Source organism: Agelaius phoeniceus, chromosome 5, assembly GCF_051311805.1.
Source record: "Agelaius phoeniceus isolate bAgePho1 chromosome 5, bAgePho1.hap1, whole genome shotgun sequence".
In the NCBI taxonomy this organism is placed as follows: Eukaryota; Metazoa; Chordata; class Aves; order Passeriformes; family Icteridae; genus Agelaius; species Agelaius phoeniceus.
This window is the reverse complement of record NC_135269.1, coordinates 21,570,423-21,591,583: the sequence shown is the minus strand read 5'-3', so window position 1 is coordinate 21,591,583 and position 21,161 is coordinate 21,570,423. Positions and strand designations below refer to the sequence as shown.

The window sequence follows — 21,161 nt, the reverse complement described above, 5'->3', positions numbered from 1 at the left end:
AGTTCTGGGCAAACCATGAAAAAGTCACCAGACGGGCAGTTTTCCATTTTCCAGCATGCTGTTATCACCAGCACCTTAGGTTCTGAGTTCTGCGTTAAATACCAAAGATACCAAAGATATATTAAGATTATGTACTGTTCTAATCAGGTTGTGTCTTTTTGCTAAAGGAAAAGATCCTCTTATGGGCATTCCCTATGCTTTTTATAGAATAGCACTGTTAAAAAAAGGCTTGCTAAATTTCAGTGCCTACAACAGTATGAGCATTTAAATGTGTCTATTCCCAGATGAGAACCAGCATTAACAATGAGTTAGCTCTTAGACTGTAAATCCCACCAACGCAAGCCATAAAAGGGAAAAAAAAAAAGAAGAAGAAATCAAGAAATAGGCAGCAAAGTTCTTCAGTGATTTGTCTGTGCTCCAGACAACTGTTCTTTATTCTGGCTACCTTTTACTCCCTCCCACTGACCAGATGTTTGCACTTGCAGCCATGAATAACTGCTTTTTAAAAATCAAGGGAATCTGGAAATATATGAATAGATGAGAAATTTGGAAAAGGGATTCCTATAACTACAGAAGTACAGAAGTCAGGCTGATTTTCTTCCCCTCTGAAAAAACGTGTGTCAACTGGAAGATTACGTTTGTATCATATAGAGATTACTACCTCAGAACTTATTTTCCAAATCAATATTTTCATAACAGCAGTAGTAGATTCCACCGAACTAGTTCTTTTTTCCTACTGCACCTTTTGATTCCCTCTGGAACAATTTCTTATGGAATAATTGTTTCAGACTGTTTAATTCTCTTCATCCTGGCTGTTTTCTCAGTGGTGATAGCTGCAATCACAGCTGGTTTTCCATGGCCCTGGTATAGAGAACGCAGCCTGCTGGGCCACAGCTCACCTGGTCCACACATGGTGCTATGGTGCTGCTCTGTTGCAAAGGTTTACATAATCCTATAAAAGCCTTCTCGATTTCCCTGTGAAAACTGACAATATGCAGTGTTTAGCATATCTGTATATCTTTTCCACAGCTGTGGTCTCAGTACCCATAGCCTTTGGTGACTCACTGAGGCTAGGAGATGAGATCTTCAGTCTTGTCCCAAAGAGTGTCAGCAACAAGCTCTGGAAAATTTCTGAGCTCTTACAGCTTGACATCACAAAAATATGAAAGTATAAAGAATCTGTTTGAGATTATTTGCAGTGACTGGTGAAATTAACTTTTTTTACCAGCAAGTTCCTTTTCTCTGAGTTCTGCTCCTTGGGACTTATTTTACACAGCCTGTTCAGAATCCTATCTGATTTCCATTTGTTTGGGGCACAGCTTTTAACATGCATACCAATTAGAAGCGATGTAATTTTTCTCATTAACAGCCTTAACCAGTCAAAAAGACCTTTGTGACCACATTTCCAGCAACTACATTCCAGCCTGGTGTACTATTGTGTTCATTTCACCTAAACTTTGTAAATGCATGATGCAGCTCTTTGATTCCATCCTTTTTGCTCACTGCCCAGTCCAAGTCCACACTGCAGTGTTATTTCTGGTGTCTGGTTTGCTTTGAGATGGTCATGCCCCTGTTTTAAATAGCAAATGTACTGCTGATGTGCTTCATTAGTAGCTAGTGTCTAGGTCTAGGAAAGCAGTATGTGTAAGCAGCAGTGCTAGAGGCAGAGCTGGGAACAGTCAGGAAGAGGCTAAGGAATGAATTGCACATTATACCCAACTCTAAAATGCTCTGTTCTACTACCCAGCTTAGCCTAGTCAGGCTGACAATATCCTGTGAGATCCTGAGATCCCCAGGCAATTGTTGTTTGCCCTCAAGTACTGCTGAGGTCATATGGAATTTAAACACTCAAGTTGGCAGTCTGGTGTTGAAGAATGGATCTGCCAGAAACATGGTAAGGTTTCAGCACTACCAGCTGAAGATCTGGTGCTCAGTACTCAGGAGACAAATGGAGTTTCAAAAGCTGCAGATGGAAATTTTCTTTTTTCTCTTACCTACTCAGAGGAGTAGGTGTGAATTTAAACTGGTGGGGACAGGATATTTTTAGCATTGGAGTTTAGTGATTTCTACTGACTACTTGTCCTCCTGCATTTGCTCTTCTTACTTCATCCATATCTTTCGGTCCCTGGTGAAATGACACACACAAAATGGAAAGTATATTGCCGCTATCAGACTCCTAAAAGGAACAGTCCTGCTAACAAAATAAAAAAAAAAAAAAAACAAAAAACCAAAAAACAAACCAAGAAACAAAAAGCAAAACAAAAACAACAAAAAAAATCTACATGTTTCCACCAAAATTAACTGGCAAGTACAGAGTTGTGGGGCTACTGACTTTGTTGTGCAATCCTGTCATTCAAAGAATGTTGATCAGTCCAATATATGTTAAGGTTCTAACATAGAAAGTGTCATTTTCTCACTAAACATGGTGTGGATCTGCACAACTACCCTGTGGACAGGCTGGAGACTGGGTCTACTGAAACTTTCTTGAAAGGATGCCTTTGAAACAGCATGTTAAGCATCAGTTATATCAGGGATGTACACTATGCTGAAACTCCATTGCACTGCATATTTGAGGCATATTTGTGAAGTCTCAAGCTCTCTGGCCAACCTAAACATTTTGTGACAAATAGCTTCAAGCATGTCCTTTTTCTGAAACTATTCTTTGCAGCAGAGGAAACTAAAAATTAGTATTTTCCGAAAGGCTGCCTCCTTTCCCAGCAGAAGGAATAGGTCTAGAAAATCAACTGGAACATAACATCAATTCAGCTGGTATAATTCCTCTTTAAAATCAGCCTTCTAATGTCTTAAGACAGCATTCTCTGCTTGCACCTCTGCTGGATTTCACATTTTCTGACCTGAAGTTAGTTATTTAGAGGTTTTTCCAGCCTAAATGGTTCTGTGATTCTGTGTTATAGACATTCTGCTATCAGTTACAGGATAGGTAGGCCACAACTTTCTTTGTTCTGAGCCTAAATTTGTTCAACAATAGAAAGAGAGTTTATCAAATTAATCATTGTGAGCACCTGGTTACTAGCACATATAACAACTGATCTACTGAGGTAAAGGGGCAGATGGATGGAAGTTAAGCAGTAACAACTGTATCTTCCAGCATCCAGTTTGTCATGCAGGTGTCACTTGCATGTAAGCCTTTAACCATATGAATGCTGGTTGCTAGGATTGTCTTTCTGCTCATGCCCTGTTACACCAATCCTGTCAAAATATTCTTCAAAAACTGTCATTTATTAATGAGCTGGTTTCTTAAAAAATGCTTAGAAAGGAAAATATCTGTTGTATTATTTCAGGAATCAAATCCCAAATCTGATGGCAGAATTCTATTCTAACTGTAGCCCACAACAAATACAAACAGTTTGGACTATCATAATATTCTGAGACCTTCAATGATATCTTGGTATCTGACCTTTACTTGTGCCTATTAGTAGGTTTTGGGGATTTTTTTACCATAGGTACCATCATTAGAAAGAAACTAAAAAAAAAATCTTCCTGTTCATGTAGGCACTAGTGAGCAATGCAGTCAGTACAAGCTTGAAGCAACAAAATCTTTAAGACTCCATCTTCTCCATTCCTGCAATATCCAGCCTTACACACCAAAGCTACCTTAACAGAACATTGCTGTGGTTGCAAACTCAAGTATATAAAATTAGACAACTACATTCTCACATGCAAACAGATTTTTTTTCAGATTATAACATGATTATTAATTACATGATGACAGAGTGATTTCCACCAGACCCTTACTTTTTTTGACGTGCAAAAAGATCAGGTGCCAATTTCACAGAACTCTTAAGATATCCATTTCTATCTTAGCAACATGCGATTTCTTCATCCAGACAATCCTGTTTTTCATTTTGTATCCCAACACCCCATCAAATCTCTTTTGTTCTCTTTCTCTCTCCTATTGAAGAAATAAACTCACCATTGTAAATTCCAGTATCCATCCCTACCCGGGCTTGATTAGAGAGAGATATCCAGTTTAGAAAAAACTCAGTTTTTCTCTTGCAGTGGTGAAGAGAATATTTTTTTTTAAACCATTTGCTGTCAGGGATCAGCAGATGTAAAGCCTGGTAATGATTCTGAGGAGAGTGAGCTTTCTTAGGTGCTGCGTTAGTCAAGAAAGAAGCAGAGGTCTGAGCTCACTTTATGGGTATAGATTCTTTAATGATGCAGCTGTTCCCTTTTATCAACTTTCTACTAAGCACATACAGATTTCTAAAGGCTCAGTTAAATATTTTTTTTCCTTTAATGTTCCCAGACTGGTATCATTGTTCCCTAGAAGAATTCGGAAAGGATTTATAAACCATCACTAGTTCTGAGGCTCCAGCTGCCAATCACCCAATAGTAAATATTCCAACACCTCTCAAACTTATCACAGATTATAGTGCAGAAAGAGGACTTGCACTAATCCTTCCTTTCAATTAGCTAATTGATAAATATGAGGTAATAATGAAGCTGAGTGATTGCCCTAACAAAGCTACCACTGCACTTGGCATAAAGCCCACTCCCAAGGAGTGGCTGCTTTTTCACCTAGATCTGGGAGAAGGCAAGGAAATACAGTTCCTCCTGCTGATGAGCACTTGTCTTGGCTGCATCTATTTTGCACCTGGTTATGCTGAGTGGAAGAAGGTGGGCAAAAGTTTCCAAAGGCCATTGGCATCAAGTCGAGTACTGGAGAAATCTCTCAGGTTATAACCTCTCACTGGAACTGTTGTAATGTCAAGCTGACATACGAACAATAAAATATCACACTTGGAAATATTTTCAAAATGGGCAAAGGGCACAGTGACAGGATATTTTTTTTGTTTTCCAGCACCGAGCTCTTGTATGTTAGTTGGAAAAATGTTGCTCAAAATTATTTTCTCTGTAGATGAAATTCTTCCCTTAATGGATTTAAACATGTGCTGATTTCACTGGAAAATTTGCTTGGTCTGGTCATTTCTTTCAGGTGATGCAGGAACTGTGAATTCTGACACCATCCATGGTGCAAGTATAAGCTTATGCCTTTCCTCAGTACACAATCTGATAGAGACTGCAATTTCAGAGGAAGTAGCAATGCTAGCACCCCTGTGGCTGCCAAGCTCTGAAAGACAAGTACATGCACAGAGTGTAAAATATCTTAAATTTCTTGGGCATTTTTTGTATCTGATGTTGGATTCCTTTAATGTCACCTTCAGACTCTAAAGGTCTGTCCTGTTTCTGGCCTAGTCTGCTTGGCCTCTAGTAGGTCTGACAGCTTTAGCTTCACCCAAATGAAAGGAAAACCCCCTACCATGTCAAGACACAGTCTGAAGCACAGACTATTGAAGTGTTGAAGTACTACTCTGGAAAAGAGGTGTTTAATGTTGACAGGTTCATTGGCACTAGTATTGGTCTTGCCTTGTTGCCTGACCTTAGCATCATCTTCCCTGTAACTGCTGTTGAGACTGAGGATTATCCTTGTTACTGACAGTTTCATGCTGAGATGGCATGACCCGCCCTATTCTTTTGCCAATGTAGCAAGTCCAGATCGTAGCTCACAACTTCTGAAATGTCAGCAAGAACACAGAAACTTTCTTCAGCACTGACAGTCCTGCACAGAGAGCAGGGTGAAGCTCACAGTCACACCTCATCCCCAGAAAAAGAACATTTTAGTTTATTCACAGTACATTTCTAAGATACACAACCAGTTGTGACCACTTAAATAAGTCCATGTTAGATGCTCAGACTATGCTCCCTGTTTATATTCACATCCATGTACATACATTTTCAGTGTGCTTTTGTCTGACAAGGACATGAAAGTGGACTTTCTTCTACAAATTTTGTTAAACTGACAGAAAACTTTCAAACTGGGCATTCCTATTGTTGCAATGGCCAAAAAGCAAATAAGCCTGAGTCATTAGTCAGGATCTGGGGTTTATTTTACTCTCTCTTCACTGGAAAGTAGCAGCTATAATGCACTTCTGCTTTCTAGAGAAATCCTCCTAGAAAATATTTAAAATACAACCTTCATGGGAAAAATATGGAAGTTCCAGGGTTTGACTGTCTTTTGTTCTTGGCCAGAAACTTTTCCATTTGGGCAGTGATCCTTATAAAAAAAATTGGGGGTAATTTCTTTTCCCTTAGTACCTATTTTCAATCCAGGTACTTTTTTCATACAGATTTTAAAGGCCTGACCATCAATACAAAACTTCAAATTATTTTAACAAGTCTTGATATCATGCTTTAACTTGTAATAGGATCTGTGTTTTTATTATTCATCCATCTATTTTAATTTAGTTTACATTTTCTATTTACACTCACTCTTTAGTCCTGTATAGATTTTTTTTTTTGGTCAGACTTAAAGCATGTTTAATATAAAATCAGTGTAAATGTGACAAAGGCCAGATTACTACTGACAATCTGGGTATCTAAGGAAGCAATCCAAGCACTCATAAGGCAACCTCCAAACATGCCCAACCCACTGAGGCAGGGATCATGGAGCTGACACAGACTGTTGGTCATAAAGGACATTGCTTGAACTGCACAGACCTTGAATGCACATCTTAACATTATTTACATAATCATTATTAGGCTTACTATTTTTGGTTGTCTGAAGAGGTTGTTTTATTGTGGGAATCATTCATTTCTCACAGGTATTTTTTGAGTTCATACAACTGGCAGTTATTCCTACATTCTGGAAGAAACACTCTGTCAATGATGGAATGAGCTTTCCTGCTCTCTTAAAAAAAAAAAAAAAAGACACCACTCTTCAAACTAATCTAAGGCCAGTTTTCTTTCTAATTAGTACCCTGGCTCTGGGGAGGCCTGTATTGGTAACACTTTCAGAAGTTAATGAAGCTGTTCTGGAAACAATTAAACCTTCCATGTATAAAAAAGGTATTGCTAATGGAAAAAAAGGTCTTCTCGTGATCAGGTAGAGTATCCTCTTTTTCACCAGATAGTGAAAGGTGTCCTCAGATGAATTAAAATCTAAATGTATAAGGCTAAGACTGGAGGAATAATACATACTGTGCTTTAATATTTCTAGAAAGGCTGGCAGATATTAATTATACATGTCTACAATTCAGTTAAGGCTTTTCTTAGTCTCAGCATTCACAGCTCCAGGTAATAAATGGCCAAGTGTAACAAAGGAAACACAGTAACAAGAAAGAGACACTAGATCCACTGTTTGCTTGGCAGTGAGGTGAAGCAGTCAAATAGAAACAATTATTTAAAAAAACCTCATAAAAGTGTGTGTGTATATATGTTTTCCCAGAACACACACTAGGACATCAAGGATATTTCAGCTCGAATAGCAGTGAAATCAGTGCAGCTGCTCCATGGACCTTGACATACTTTGATTTAGGCTTAAGAGTGCCTGGGTCACTGTCCCCTTCCTAGCCAGTGAAATTTGAAATGATTTTAAAGTTTGTCCAGTGATACTTTTCCCACAGGACTCTGTAAAGGCAATGATACGTGTTAGCACAGAACAATTAAGGTACTGCAAATTATCCAGAACTTTGTAGCAAATAGCATAGGGGTTAAGATTCCTTGGCATAAAAAAATGTGAAAAAATAAATAGTGTATGAAATTAAGTTTTTTCTAAGTTATGTACATCATATTATCAAAATAGTAACGATTATTTCTGTAAGTAGAAACACAAGATATTCTTCATCATGCTAGGTCAAAATTTATAGAAGTACTATCATGTTGCAGTGTGATGTAATACCCTGTTTCAGCTATCCCAGTCCTTTCCCAGGTGTGCCAATACCCTCTCCCTTCCCCTCCCCTTGCCTCCTGCTGAGAGCTGTCCATCAATCTCGGCATGCCAGCAAGGGCGTTGTGTGATTGGCACAAGTTCAAAAGATGCCCCTCAGCCCTGGGGTCATTGGGCCATCCAGGTGTCACTTGTCCCCTGAGCCTTCCCCCCCTCCTACTTGGTTGGTGGCACACCTACCCCTTCCCTCCCCCTCTCCCCAGGGTTCAAAGACACAGCAACCACACGGTCCAGTATTCTGTTGGAGCTGTTACAAGATTCAGAGACCTGTGACCCTAGAATAAAGCTCTGGATTAAACCCTCTGGAGAATCCGTCTTTTCTCCTTCACCATCGCCTAAAGCCTTCCCATCAGAGGTAAACTGAGTTCCTGCTTGCCTGGACTTGTCCCAAGTGCTAGCTGCCACTTCCAGCCAGCCAGGGGTGTCTCTGAGGTGAAACCACCACTGTTGCTGTCTCTGGTCAAGCAGCAAGGGCCAGAAGAGCCCAGGCACGTTCCACCCGGCAATATTGGGACCTAACTCCAATACTGTCAACCTGAAATCTGATTATCTTCATAAAATTAAAGTTGCATCATATTTATTCTGCATATCTTCATTTGTTTTTATTGGTTTTAAATCACTAATCCTTAAAAAAGACCAACCAAAAGAACAACCAAAAGAACAAAACCCCCCAACTCTTCTCTAAATGACTGAATTACAACAAATGGAAAGTAGTAAATGGCAACAATGAAAGAAAAGTACACAGAGAGTTCTGTCAGAAATATAAAGCAATATATTTCCTTCACAATATTTTTCTTATAAGGCATAATGCTAGGTAAGCCTCTAGTTATGGGGGTTTACCATTTTACAACTAGAAGTACAATTGAAATCTGGGAGAAACCAACATGAAAATGAAATCTTCTGATGTAGCAACACCTGATGTCATGAGAGAAACACAGATATTTATAATCTAAACTATTGTCTAAATTCTATTTTGGTATAAGAGAAGTAATTTCTGAATTAATAAGTAAATTTCCTTTGCATTCTTAAAGTTTTAGGTTTTTATGGAGTTTTCTGACTATTTAAAGGCATTCAGTTTACCAGTGTTTATTTTTCTCCAGTTCCTATAATCCAGCAATCTGAATCTTGCTCTTTCTTGGCTTTTGTTATTTTATGGTTTTGTTTATTTTTTTTTTTTTTTCTGTAACAGGAAAATCTCCATTAAATTTTAATTTACTGCCCATTGTGGACAGCATATTTAACAGAGCTTCTACTTCATGCTCAAGAACTGGGAATTTATTTTTCCGGAGTAGATTAAATTTCACTTATTTCTTGTCTAAATGCCTTTTCCTACTACAAGACAAGCCAGACAGCCTGTTCTGCAGTAGTGCTGTACTCATTGCAGCAGCAGATGGTAACAAGCATCTCAAGGGTTAGGACTTGCTTCAGACTTTTGGTCTTGCTCTCCATGCTCTGATACTATCAACAAGATACACAATTTAACATTTAGAAGAAAAGCAATTCACAAAGAGTCACAACCTTCTGTGGATCAGTTAGCACAATCCAACTAGCCTGCCAAATCAGATTTGACTTTCTGATCGCTGTGACAACACCCTGAATGGTTGATTTTATGAAAAGTAGCTATTTCATCAACTCCACATAAAAGAAGGCAATGGAGAACTTGGCTTTGTCCGTGCATATCCCATATCTTGAGTGTGACACAGCAGCATCTACCTCACTAGGTATTCAAAATGCTGATCAGCCACAAGAGTGTGTGTGTAGGAATGGGGACAAAATAACCTCCTGGTTTTCAGGAATATTTTAGCTTCTATTTCGACTGGCACAAATTGCACTATTTAAAGTAGTAATGCACTTTTCAGTCGCCTTCTGAACAAAGCACTGTCTTTTTATCTCAAAAGACCTCATAGTGGTTGAATTCAGCTAGAACAATGAAGCAACTGTAAGAATGTAAAAAGGACTTCATTGGTGTTAAATGGGAGATGAACTTCATGCACTTTTATAAGTTTGAATACTTGTGGGCCTAAGACCTCCCTTTCACAAGAAATGGTAAAATGGAAAGTAATTTTATTCTTTTAATCAAAAAAACAGATAATCTGTAAGTGTGCAGGGTAGACATTATAATTTTATTTACTGATGTTCTGGTGTAGTAACATCATAATCTCTTTGATCTTCTGAACTATCTCTTGTTCCAGTAAAGAAAAAATGAGACCAAATACTCACATTATAATTTTACATCACTAATAAATCAATCCTTTAACACCATTACAAAATTGACACATTTCTATTAAAAAATAAACATCTGGTTTATAAAATTTTTAAATAAGAGGACTATTGAAGCTTGGAGATTTTTACCTAATGAAACGATCATTTAAAAAAAAGTTATATGCTTGGCATTACTATAGGTTTTGCTTTTTTGTTTGTTTTCTTTAACATGCAAATAGACATCTCACTCCAGAACCTGTGTAGTTTCTAGAGAAACCTTCCTCCTGGCTGAATGACATCTGAAGTGCAAATATTTGCATCTAATTTCTTCTACCTGCCCTTGGCATAAGTATCCTTCTGCACTGCTTGTTTACTCAATGTCCAAAGCAATTGCAACTTCAGGATTTTCAAGGACAAAGACTGATAGAGCAATTTTATTGTGACTATGAAAAAGAGTACTTGCTTATAAACACAATTTCTGAAAAACTCTATCTTCATAGGTAGTCATTCCTCCTGTCCCTGTCAGGTTTTGTAACCTCGTGGTAAGCATTCTCAGCGGGAGCCTCTGACAAACATTGCTCTGGGTTTTGACAACTGTTGTCCTTTTGTGAGTAGGTCACCAACCTGACAGATACAGAGCAATTGGAAGTCAGACATTTCGTTCCAGTATGATGTCCTATCATTTGTCATGTATGGTAGCATATTAGATAATCCTAATAATCCATGCTGCTCTTAAACCCTAAGAATTCTTGTGGGTTCTGAGAGTTTCCTGTTCTAAACAGAAGATAAGAACATTAAGAACCTCCAGAAATTGTTCAATATTATGGAGGATTAGACTCTGGCAAGTTAGTAGTTTTGAAAACATAGCATGAGGCTGGAAACTATGGAACTGCTGAAAATTATAGTAACAGAGAGTGGACAGCCTGGTTTTCTTAATAATGAAGCTGTACACAGCCCTGCTTCGTCCTCCCTACATCCCCAGAAATTCATTCATTGTGACTGTCACCAAAGCAGTTGCAATCCTTCCACAGTGCAAAAGAACATTATTACTTCAAGGCTGATCCTTTAGCTTCACATAGGAGAAAGGAGAAAATTAGTCAGTTCAGTACAGCTCATTTCTGACTTTGATTTGCTCATGAAAATAAGCACATAGACACCAATCTGTATGCAACCACAGCTATTCCAGAAAATCCTTCCTAAAATAACTAAATTATTTTACAGATAAGGAGAGTTGGGTTTTTTCCCCCCTACAAAATGCTCTCCTAGTTATCACAGTATGTCAAAATTTTCAGTTAGTAAACTAAAGATTTATGTGTTATCAGTGGCATGTCCAACATCATGATTTACTTCAGTTCATCTGATATCATGCTTGACTAAAGCATCAGGAAAAGGATGCTGCTAGTGGTAGAATAATAAGCTTGATGAACCAATACCTTAATCAGGTCTGCCAAATACTATCCTGCTATGAATAACCTGTTCCAGAGTTCACAATACTTTGGTACAGTATACTGCAAAACATAATTTTTGCCCGATAAAGAAACTTCTGCATGAGTTACAGCATCCAAGCAGCTGATGTAATGAGAGAAATTAGCATTCACGGTATCTTTTAGAGAACACGAAACTATTCCCTTATCTTTCTAGAAGAAAGCAGTTAAGTCCTGATTACTAACCCAATTACTCATACTTTTGATTATTTACATTGCTACTCAAAGCACATGTATACTTTGCTTCATCTTCCATTCTAAGAATGGATCAATGCCTTTCTAAAATGGGATTGTATGCACACTTGTTCATTTCTGTTCTCCTTGCATATTCCTACTGGAATTTCAGGCACACTATACATCCATACACACAGCTTATCATACAGTCCTCTCAGAATGCTGATGTATTGCAAAAATCCATTTTACACTGCTAATGAAGTACAATTATGAATTAAAAAAAAAAAGGCGTTGATGGTTGCTCTATGCTAACGGGGGGGAAAAAAGAGAAATAACAAAAGGTGCGCTTATCACTCGACTCTCAGCAGCTGCCAGCACGAAAGGACACATCGCAGGGACACACTCCTTACAAGCACACATGTAAGCCAGAAGCCGTCATATTTATTCGTTCCTGACGCGGTACCGGCGCTCGGAGTTGGGTCTTCCACCGCCGCCGGCGCCCGAGGCGGGGGCCGGGCCGGGCCGCTCCGCGCCCTCCCCGCACTTACCCGCGCCGGGCGGCGCTCGGGACCGCCGGCCAGGCGGCGGCGCGGGGCCGGCGCTGCCCCCGCGGGCCGGGCTGGCTGTCACGGCGGCCGCGGGCCGGGCTCGCTGTCACGGCGGCGGGGCCCCCTCCGCGCTGCCCAGGTGTAGCGGCCCGGGGCGCCCCGCTGCGCGGGCGGGCGCTGCGCGGCGGCGGCTGCCGCTGGTTGGGCGCTCGGCGCCTGTCGCTGGGCGGCGTGAGAGCGGGCTGGCCCCGCCTCGGCCCGCGCCTCCGCCCGCCCAGGCACAGACATGACACAGACACACGGGCGCTGCAGCCGCCGCTGAGCCAGCCCGGGGCAGCGCGGCGGCGGGCGTGCGGCTCCCGGTACCCGCCGAGCGGCAGCGGCGGCCGCTCCCGGTTCCGCCTCGGCCCGCCGAGCGGGCAGCCGCGGCCCCGGCACCCGCAGGCACCGGGCGCCGGAGGGAGCCGGCGGGGGAAGGCTGACAGCGGGGAAGGGGCGGGAGGCGAGGAAGGAAGGAAGGAAGGAAGGGGAAGGGGGCAGCCTGGCACTCAGACTCGGGGGCGGTCTCCAGGCACGGGCACGGAGCGAACCCGGTCGGAGCGCGGCACCCAGCGGTCGCTGACTCCGGGCCGGCAGCAATAGCAGCGACCGCGGCGGTGCCGGAGGGAGCCTCTCCGTGCTCGGCTCCGCCGTGCCGGTGACCTTCCCGGAGCTGATCGCCAGGCCGGGGCAGGGCCTCCTCTCCCCGCGGAGAGTGTGCACCAGGCCCCGGGGAGCGGGCAGGAGGCTGGGCCGGAATCCCCCGTTGCCCCCGGGTCCTCCTGGCCGCTGGCGGGGCCTGTGCGCCGCGCGGTTCGCCGCCGGGGAGAGGGCGGGGGAAGGCGAGCGGGACGGACGGACGGACGGACGCGGCCGGGCTGCACCTCGGGACAGCGCGGGGCGGGCAGGCCCCGGAGAGAGCTGAGCTGGGTGGCGGAGGAGGTGGCCACCTCGGCGGCGCATCCCGGGAAGAGTCGGGACCTCGCCACCGCCCTCCTCCTCCTCCCACCGTTAGCGGCTCCTCGTCCCGCGGAGAGTGGAGCTGCCGCTGCCGCCCCAGCTGGGACCCGCTGGCTGACACCTCCGGAGCGCCCGGCTGCGGGGACGGAGCTGGAGCTGCCCGCCTGGAGCGCAGGAGGGGGAAGGAGCGTTTGCTTGTGCGGAGCGGCTGGCGCTGAGCGCCCGGCCCGGGAGCCACCCGGGGAAGGTAAGCACCTTCTTGTCGAGTCTCTGCCGCTTTTGGAGGCGAGGGGCGGGGGAGGGCAAGAAACAATCGGTGAGTGTCTCCCTTCCAGCAGCCCAGGGAAGGGGGCACCCGAGTCCTGAGGGCCGGGCTGGCAGCTTTATGTGCTGGATTTTAATCCCCATCAGATCCGGAATTGAAGAGATGCTCAGGCGGAGGCGCGCGTGTCGCTTGCCGGCACAAAGGGGCACGTCCCCCCGGCCGAGGGAGGTTTCTCCGCTCCGCTCGCTGGCTCGGCGCCGCGCGCCCTCTGCTCCGGCCGGGCTGCGCTCCGGCTCCGGCTCCAGCCCCGCCGAGTGCCGCCGCTCCGCGGCCGCGGCCGGGGGAGCCGGGGCTGGCGGCCGCGACTGGCACGGAGGGAGTCGAGCCGCGGGGCGTGAGCGCTCTGCCCTGCCGAACGGGACCCGGGGGCAGAGCCGGAGTTCGCCTGGGACGCTGAGCCGAGCTGGGTGATTTCCCTATCACCCGCCAGCCTCCCCTGCAAGCCTCCAGCCCGGGAAGCGCTCCTTTGGGAAAGCTTCTGCTATTACCTCCTATCCGAGAAGTGTGTCATTCAGATCATTAATCCCTGCGCACCGGGGGATGGGGGAAAATAGCAACTTGCGGCCCTGTGGAGGTGACGTGAAGTTTGGCAATGCCTTATGTAACACTTTTTGGAGAGATTCCTAGTTTTTCTCTTTTGCCCAGTTTTAGCAAGCAAGTGGTTTTTCTTCTTTGTAGAACATCAGACAAGCGATTTTTGTGTTTTCACCTGAGTACAGTGTCTCCTGCTTTGTTCAGCTTAAAACAGGGGTACTGGTACACAGCATATAAAGACTACTTTTTCCCTACATGCATTTTTAAATGAAAATTAGCCAGTGGAGGCATTTGAACAGTTGTTAGAAGGTCTTACCTTTTTCTGTATGTATTTTACATAGCACTCTTAAAAATACTACAGGAAACATTTTCACAGCACTGATTGTCATGCATGTATTCTGGAATGTATGGATGCCAGGTTGGAAATGGCAATAAATCAAATGTCTTTTAAATATTCTTAGCCTCTTTTTAGACAGTATCAGTGCTGGAAAGGCTGGAAAGACTAGAAAGCACCAGGCTAAACAAAGTGCCATGTTAAAATCAGACCTGGCAATTGCCAACAGGTCAGCATATTTTATTTAATGGTATCTGCTGGATACAGATTTAATTTTCTGTGTACAAAATATTTTTAAACTTGTTCAGTAGTAGAAGTAGAGGAAAATTTGATGAATGGGTTAAAATGTTGCCTAGTTTCCGTAAAGGGTTATGTCTTTTACCAGGGAAGAACCCCAAAGCAAAAATAGAAAGCTAGCCTCACACACGAAAAGAGAGAGTAGTGATTTGCCACATCTCTTCAGACTCCCACTGAGTCGCTAGGGGGACTGGTTTGGATGGGCTTCTTCCCCTCATTCAGTGGTGAAAATGCATAGACTGTTGTGATGATACCTATGAAATGTTCTTTTTTCTAGCCTTGTGGAGCTCCATCATAATACTGTAAGCTTAGAGGAGAAATCATATATAGGAACTTAGGTGATGAGTTAAGGGCAGGGGTCTTCTAACAAAGTCGTTTTGCTCCCTGCTGCAAAGGAGATAGACAATCAGAGGTTAGTTTACTTACAGGAATAGGACAAGCTAACAAAAAAACCTTACACTGAATGTCTTCACTGTGTTTCAGTATTTTAAAATGGAGAAAAGTGGAAGAGGTATCCCTGTACTTCTTGAAAACTGGCAATTGCTGGTAGGTATTCCGAGTTTGAAATGTGAAATTCTTACCACTTAGGTGTCCTGTGACGGCCCTTGATCAGAAAGGCTGCAAGTCATGTAAGAGCCGCAGTAGCTGCAGAGTCTCTGATGGATAATTGGATTGGTAGGTTGGTTTTGATTTTTTTTGTCTTTTAATTGCCTGCAGTAGTAGCTGGTGCCTATTTTCCATCCTGTTGATGTTTAATTCTCATGATTTTTGGGTTATGTTGTGTGTGGCATCTTTTGGTTTTGAAGTATATACCCTCTTCTCAGTTGCTGGTAGGTAAAGCATAGCTTGGAGGTATTTGACTGGCAGTAAGGAGCAAGATACTTTTTTTTTTAATGTCTGAAATATACATGACAACTTATTTTCTTTGTTGTTTGGATGACGTGAGAAGATTGTAAGTTTTCTCAGGTCTGAAGAGATATGCACTGGTTTTCTATAAAGGAGCACTGAAAATAGTATTACTTATATCTTGAATTCTCTGTGCCAGCTACTCAATCTGCAGAAATTCTGGAGTACAGTCCTCAGAAAGCCAAAGTGCAGAGCAGGGATGAATGACTGCATGCCTGTTAGAAACATTAAGATCTGTCAGAGGCTTGATCTGAAATTTCAGTGCGTAGGACTTTAATATTAGTAAAAGTAGTATTGCTTCTGAATTAATTATTTTAGAAAACCGTAAAATTAGGTATCTCCCAAGTGCACTTAACTCACTGAAGTGTTCTTAAAAACAATGATTTTGAACTCGTGAGACTACTTTCTACTCAAATGTGTGGCTTTTGTTTTTACCTGGGATAAACAATCAGTTGTTAATAGACCCTTACTGAAATATTCCCTCTTTTATCCTTTGTCTAATTATTTTAAAGTTTTTATTTTTTTATGTGGCCTTATAAGAGCAATCTTAAAAAATAAACACAGACACAAAACCACCAAATACCAAGCTTTTTTTTTCCTGATGTTTATAAAAGGTTTATAATTGGTAAAATTCATAATCTGACTACAGAGTCTTTGCACTGTATGCTAAACTCTCTTCATGCAAACTCCTATTGATATTGATGGAAGTGTTTATCTAGACCCTGAACAGCAATTAATTTTTTTAAAAATGTGTGTCTATCCTTTTTCCCTGTCTTGTACGAAAGCCTATGTTAATGAGCTCTTGTCAGCTTTGAAGACTTTTCATCATCTTTATTAGAATAAATCAACAAAATGTCTGTTTTAAGGATGTGAGATTTCTGGTGTATCTTATTCTCCTGTAATGTGTCTGTGCTGATAACGTTAAGATTCATCTCAGAAGAGAATATAATGGTCAGTGCAAATTTGCAGTTGGTTATTCCTCATGAGTGTGTCTCTGTTCTCTTCAGAGTTGGATCTGTTGGTTATTTGCCTAATGCTATGACTAAAGAACTTTCTCAAAAGTAGTTTTGTGTGAGGAAATGTACACAATGTCCATTGCACACATCCATTGCAAGGAAATGTACACACGTGTCCCTTGCACTATTTTTGCTCTGTTGTCTGGGTTTGGCTCATCTTCCTTTTGGTAGTGAATGCTAACTTTAGAAAACAACCATTGTTGATTAATGCTGGCCTTAAAAACAGTCATTGTTCATTATGCCACACTTGGCATAATTTAAGAGCTGGAGAGCAGAACTACCTCAAGCAAGATATTTTTACTTTTTTTTTAATTTCCTTTTCATTGAATCACTATTTTTTCTCTTCCTTGTGATACACCCACCTGAAGATAAAGGTTAAGAAATGGGGGTTGTGCCTTGTAGGGATTCATTACTCTTTTGGTGTTGCTTGGTTCAGTATTTGAAGGTCTTGTATTTGTCAGAGCTTGTACAGTGCATGGCTGTAGAAAGGGAGCAGCAGATAAGAAATTCTATTTTATTTGGAAGTTGGTAGCTCAGAAATCAAGGAGAAAATTGCTAGAAAGGATTATCCTGGCCTTGGCACTGACTTTGAAGAAATCTGCCAAGTCTGGAATCCTTGTTTAAGTGCCATCTGTGTCAGAATTAGAAGCAAACTGTGCAAAATAGTTCCATTACTCATTCTAATTGGCAGATCTGACCAGGTCTGATAATGTTTATAGTAGTATCCACATCACCTTCTTTCTTGGCTGTCGCTACTATTTCCACAACACGGGGTTAACTGGGTAGAAGCTACACTTAAAATTATCAAAAAGAGCCCCAGCAATGTCCAGCCCATACTGTAGCAAAAAGTCAGATCTGATCATGTAACCCTAGTGGTGGAAGAAGTTGGAAATCTCAGCTGATGCAGGCAGAGTGCAGCCTTCATCTCTAATCCCCACGTAAGATAGGTATGCCTGAGAATAATAAAAAGAAATAGATTGTTTTTTAAGGCTAGAGTTCCCTGTCCTCATGGCTCTGGTTGCTTGACTAGTGAATGCTAGAAGATAGGTGCCATCACCACTCTACTCTTCTTCCATGCATTTTTGTGTATTGATGAGTCATTTCTGTTACTCCACGTCTATACCAATTTTTAATCCTCAGGGAATAGTTGCACATAATGACCAAGACTGTATGTGCTGGCTGAGAGGCTGCTTGTCAAGGGTCAGATCAAGGAAGAGTGGCTTGATTTTCTGTTTTCCCAGAAATCTGTGAATATTAGAGAAATCATAGCAAGTTCTCATCTGCTGTTGTTTGACCAAACTGCCACTAGCAGTGGTAACACCAGAACCAAAGCTTTCTTAAATAAGGACACCACCCATGTAAGTGTTAACCTGCTTTCACTCAGCTGTGCTGAGAGTTATATATGTTAAGAAAACATGTGTTAAGGAAAAAAAAAATTTAAGCAACCCTCTGCTTCCTTCACAAGAAATGTTCTGCTGCTTAAAACTTCCAGGGAAGTTAAGTTGTTGACATGCATCTCTCAATAGCTCCTCTACAGTTTATCCCAGAATGAAATATTAACATACAGAGTATCAACATTTCATTTCTACCATTAGCTTTTAGATTTTATCTACTGATAGGCATTTGGCAGCTAAGACTTAAGATTGGGAGAAAACTAGAAATTGTTACTGAGGAATCTTCATTTAAATACAAAGTAGAATGAAGGATTTTGTTTTAGCAGGACACAAGAGAAAGGGGAGAGAAATGAAGGGAAGGAGTTGTAGAGTTTTATTTATTAACTGAAATATGAAACTGCTTACAATTTATAGATGGATTTGGGAATGAATTTAAGTTGTTAGCTTGGAGAACTGAGTATTTCTCATTGTGGAATGTCAAGTGTCACTGAATGGTGGAGTGGGGTGAGCAAGAAGAATTGAGAACTAGTCAAGTGAGGTGATGTTTTCAGTTGACACTTAGATTTCTCAATCCATCTTCTTTGGTGAGGTTTCATTGTCTCCCTCTCTCTGATTTCCCTGCTGTGCCCTTGAACCCCTCAGTACTAAATTCTCTTGGTGATTGTTTTCCCTTCTGTCTTCAGTTAATGCTGCTTCTAATCAGTACTGCAAATGGGATTTTATGTTTAAAAATTACTGGACTTCACTGTATGAATCTGCTTAATTCAATATTTTTCATGTCAAAGGTTCTAGAAAGGTGTATGCCATTGGATAGAAATAAGAAATGAAGCCCTATAATTTTAGCATTATTAAATACCCAAATGTATGATGTTGTTCTTAATAATATTAGCTTTCATTGTTTTGTTAGCAGAAGGGATGTATGAGGCTTCCTGGTATTTTTATATAAATTGAACTGGCATTCACCTTGAGGCTCTTAAAGCAGTAGCTAAATTCTGTATTTCTGTAGTCTCATCGTTTTTCAGTCCTAAGACTGGTTCTAGAATGTGACTCAGATTTAAACCTGTAGGTTGTCATTCATGTAAGACAAATTTTCAAAGATAAAATATTGGCTGGCGTGCTTGGGAATTCTGAAATGAGATAAAGATGGTTCCTACTGCTTTGAAAGGGTGCAATTGTTTGTATTTTTGGATTCTTCCATATTGAGCATACCGTACAATTAGATGCTGTTTTATCAAAGTAGAGAATTGGAGCATTGAAGTAGGTGAGGTCCCTGTAAAGGTGGACATGTTTTTGTTGCTATTATTGGAATGTTATAACTTACATTCTTGATCTTGATCTTCCAGAACTCTTTAATATCAACTACATTAAGAGAAATCTGTTCCTCTTCAGAGGAACTATTCCAACATCAGTAGGTGATGATGTTGTGAACTGTTCTTAGTACTAGAAGAGCTGCATGTTGGCATTAACTTCCACAAAGCAAAAATGATCAGTTTAAGAAATGGTAGAAGCTTTTAGTTGGTGATGTCTTCCTCCTTGAGATTTGTGTTGTGAAGATGGGGGTGCTACAAACGAAGAAAGAAGGGGAAAAAATCAGTGCTAATAGTGAGTGTATTGGACTATGGGATGTGCTAGTGGCTAAGCCAAACCATTTGGTGATGAGCAGGAACTTGGAGAAAGAAGAAATGTGTATGGGAATAAATTCTCATCCTTCCTTAGCTGCTCTCAGACCTCAGATGTGAAGAAGGGAGCATAGTCACAGTAGCTTAAATTCCTACCTTTCCTTCCAAACGTTACAGTCTGCCTGCCTTTTCCCTTGTTCCCACTATAATGCTACTGCAGCTTAAAGGCTGCTAGATTAAAATAGTAGCTTCTAGCAAACTTCTGGGGTCATTCAGTCCTACATTGTTCAGGTTAGCCATGTAATCCTTCATTGTTGGAACACTTCCTTTCCACCTGAAGGCTTTGCTTTGGGAATCAGGATGCTTTCCAGCTGGTTTGGAGAGTGGAGAACCATGCATAGTAATGTCTTGCAATATGGCTATCAGTTTTGGGATTTACATTTCTATTGTTGCTATCTGGAGTCTTTCCCCTTGCTTTTGTGTGCTGTGCTGGGGAAGTTGGACTTAAAATCTCAACTTAGTCATACTGCCAGTTTCCACTACTCTCAGCCTGGCACCTGAGGTATATCCAACTCCATCATATACTAAAAGCATCTGAGGTGCTGTTTAGTAAGCTTAGATCTTGATTTATATTACTGTTGCAATGTGAATTAACTGTGCACAGTTGGTGAAAGGGTTGAGAAGAAATATGTTCCTAACATTTATTCTTTATTAAGATGAGCAAAAATAGTAATATTGTGCCACTAGTATGTAAGGAACAGAAACTGACGGCAGTATTTTTCATATGCAGAATAACTTTGCCAATTTCCTAGTCTTAGACGTGTTGTGGAAATAAATCAGTAGGTTCCTGAATGCTTTACAGAGCTGCTTAGAGTGAGGAAAATGGCAGTATAGAAAGATAAACCCATTCTGTGACAACAAACTGATGCACCGCGGGTGAAGTGATTTGAGCAAAGTTGTCTAAGTGGTTAATAAAAAAAGCAAAGAGCAGAACTCTGGTTTCCTGAAGGAGTCACTGTCCTGTGCCTTAAATATGTGAACTATGTAAATAGTTCTTGTCTTTGGCAAGAACTACTGCTTAATATAGTTGTGCCTTAGATGATGAAACCAAGTCCCTAATGATACTTGGCATATAATAATTATGTTGTGTAAATATTCAGAATTTATGTTCATCTAAAAACAAACAAGTGAAAGTTAATTGACAAATGGAAAACAGACAAAATAAATGGATCAAAGTGGAATTTACAAATACTTTTTTGTTGATATAGAGGCAGCGCTGTGACCAGGGGAAGAAAGGAGTGTGTTTTACATCTTGAAAATGGAAAAGAAGGAAATAGGAAAATGCTTAAAGGTGTAAATTAATATATGTCTTGGTATTTAAGAGTTGTAGGTTATTGTTCTTTAAATATATGGAGTTTGTTTATGGTCAGGTGGTGCTAACAACCTAGAGAGTGTAACTGGAAAAAGCCACTGCCATTTAGAAGAAAAGCTGCCATAAATGAACAGTAAGGAAGCCAGAATTTCCACTGAATTATTGACATATGTTAACTGGATTAAAAATATGGCAGTTTTATTGATT

General features: G+C 41.4%; 2 protein-coding genes and 1 long non-coding RNA gene across 7 annotated transcripts in view; 2 read left to right on the top strand and 1 right to left on the bottom strand.

Annotated features, from left to right (window-relative positions):
- The window catches only part of LOC143694109 (uncharacterized), a 68,922-nt gene extending 55,762 nt beyond the window's left edge, over positions 1-13,160 (bottom strand). For all 5 annotated transcript variants that reach the window (XM_077178507.1, XM_077178509.1, XM_077178510.1 and 2 more), the window contains exon 1: positions 12,159-13,160. In XM_077178507.1, coding sequence (XP_077034622.1) covers positions 12,237-13,160 — 924 coding nt within the window. In that variant the 3' untranslated portion in view covers positions 12,159-12,236. The remainder of the gene's footprint in view (positions 1-12,158) is intronic.
- Positions 1-21,161, top strand: part of LOC143694110 (uncharacterized) — a 502,521-nt gene that overhangs the window by 209,670 nt on the left and 271,690 nt on the right. The window lies entirely within an intron of this gene.
- Positions 13,267-21,161, top strand: part of LARGE1 (LARGE xylosyl- and glucuronyltransferase 1) — a 271,689-nt gene continuing 263,794 nt past the window's right edge. Inside the window, exons 1-2 of the mRNA XM_077178505.1 lie at positions 13,267-13,404; positions 15,236-15,322. The gene's annotated coding sequence lies outside the window, so the exon portion shown is untranslated. The remainder of the gene's footprint in view (positions 13,405-15,235; positions 15,323-21,161) is intronic.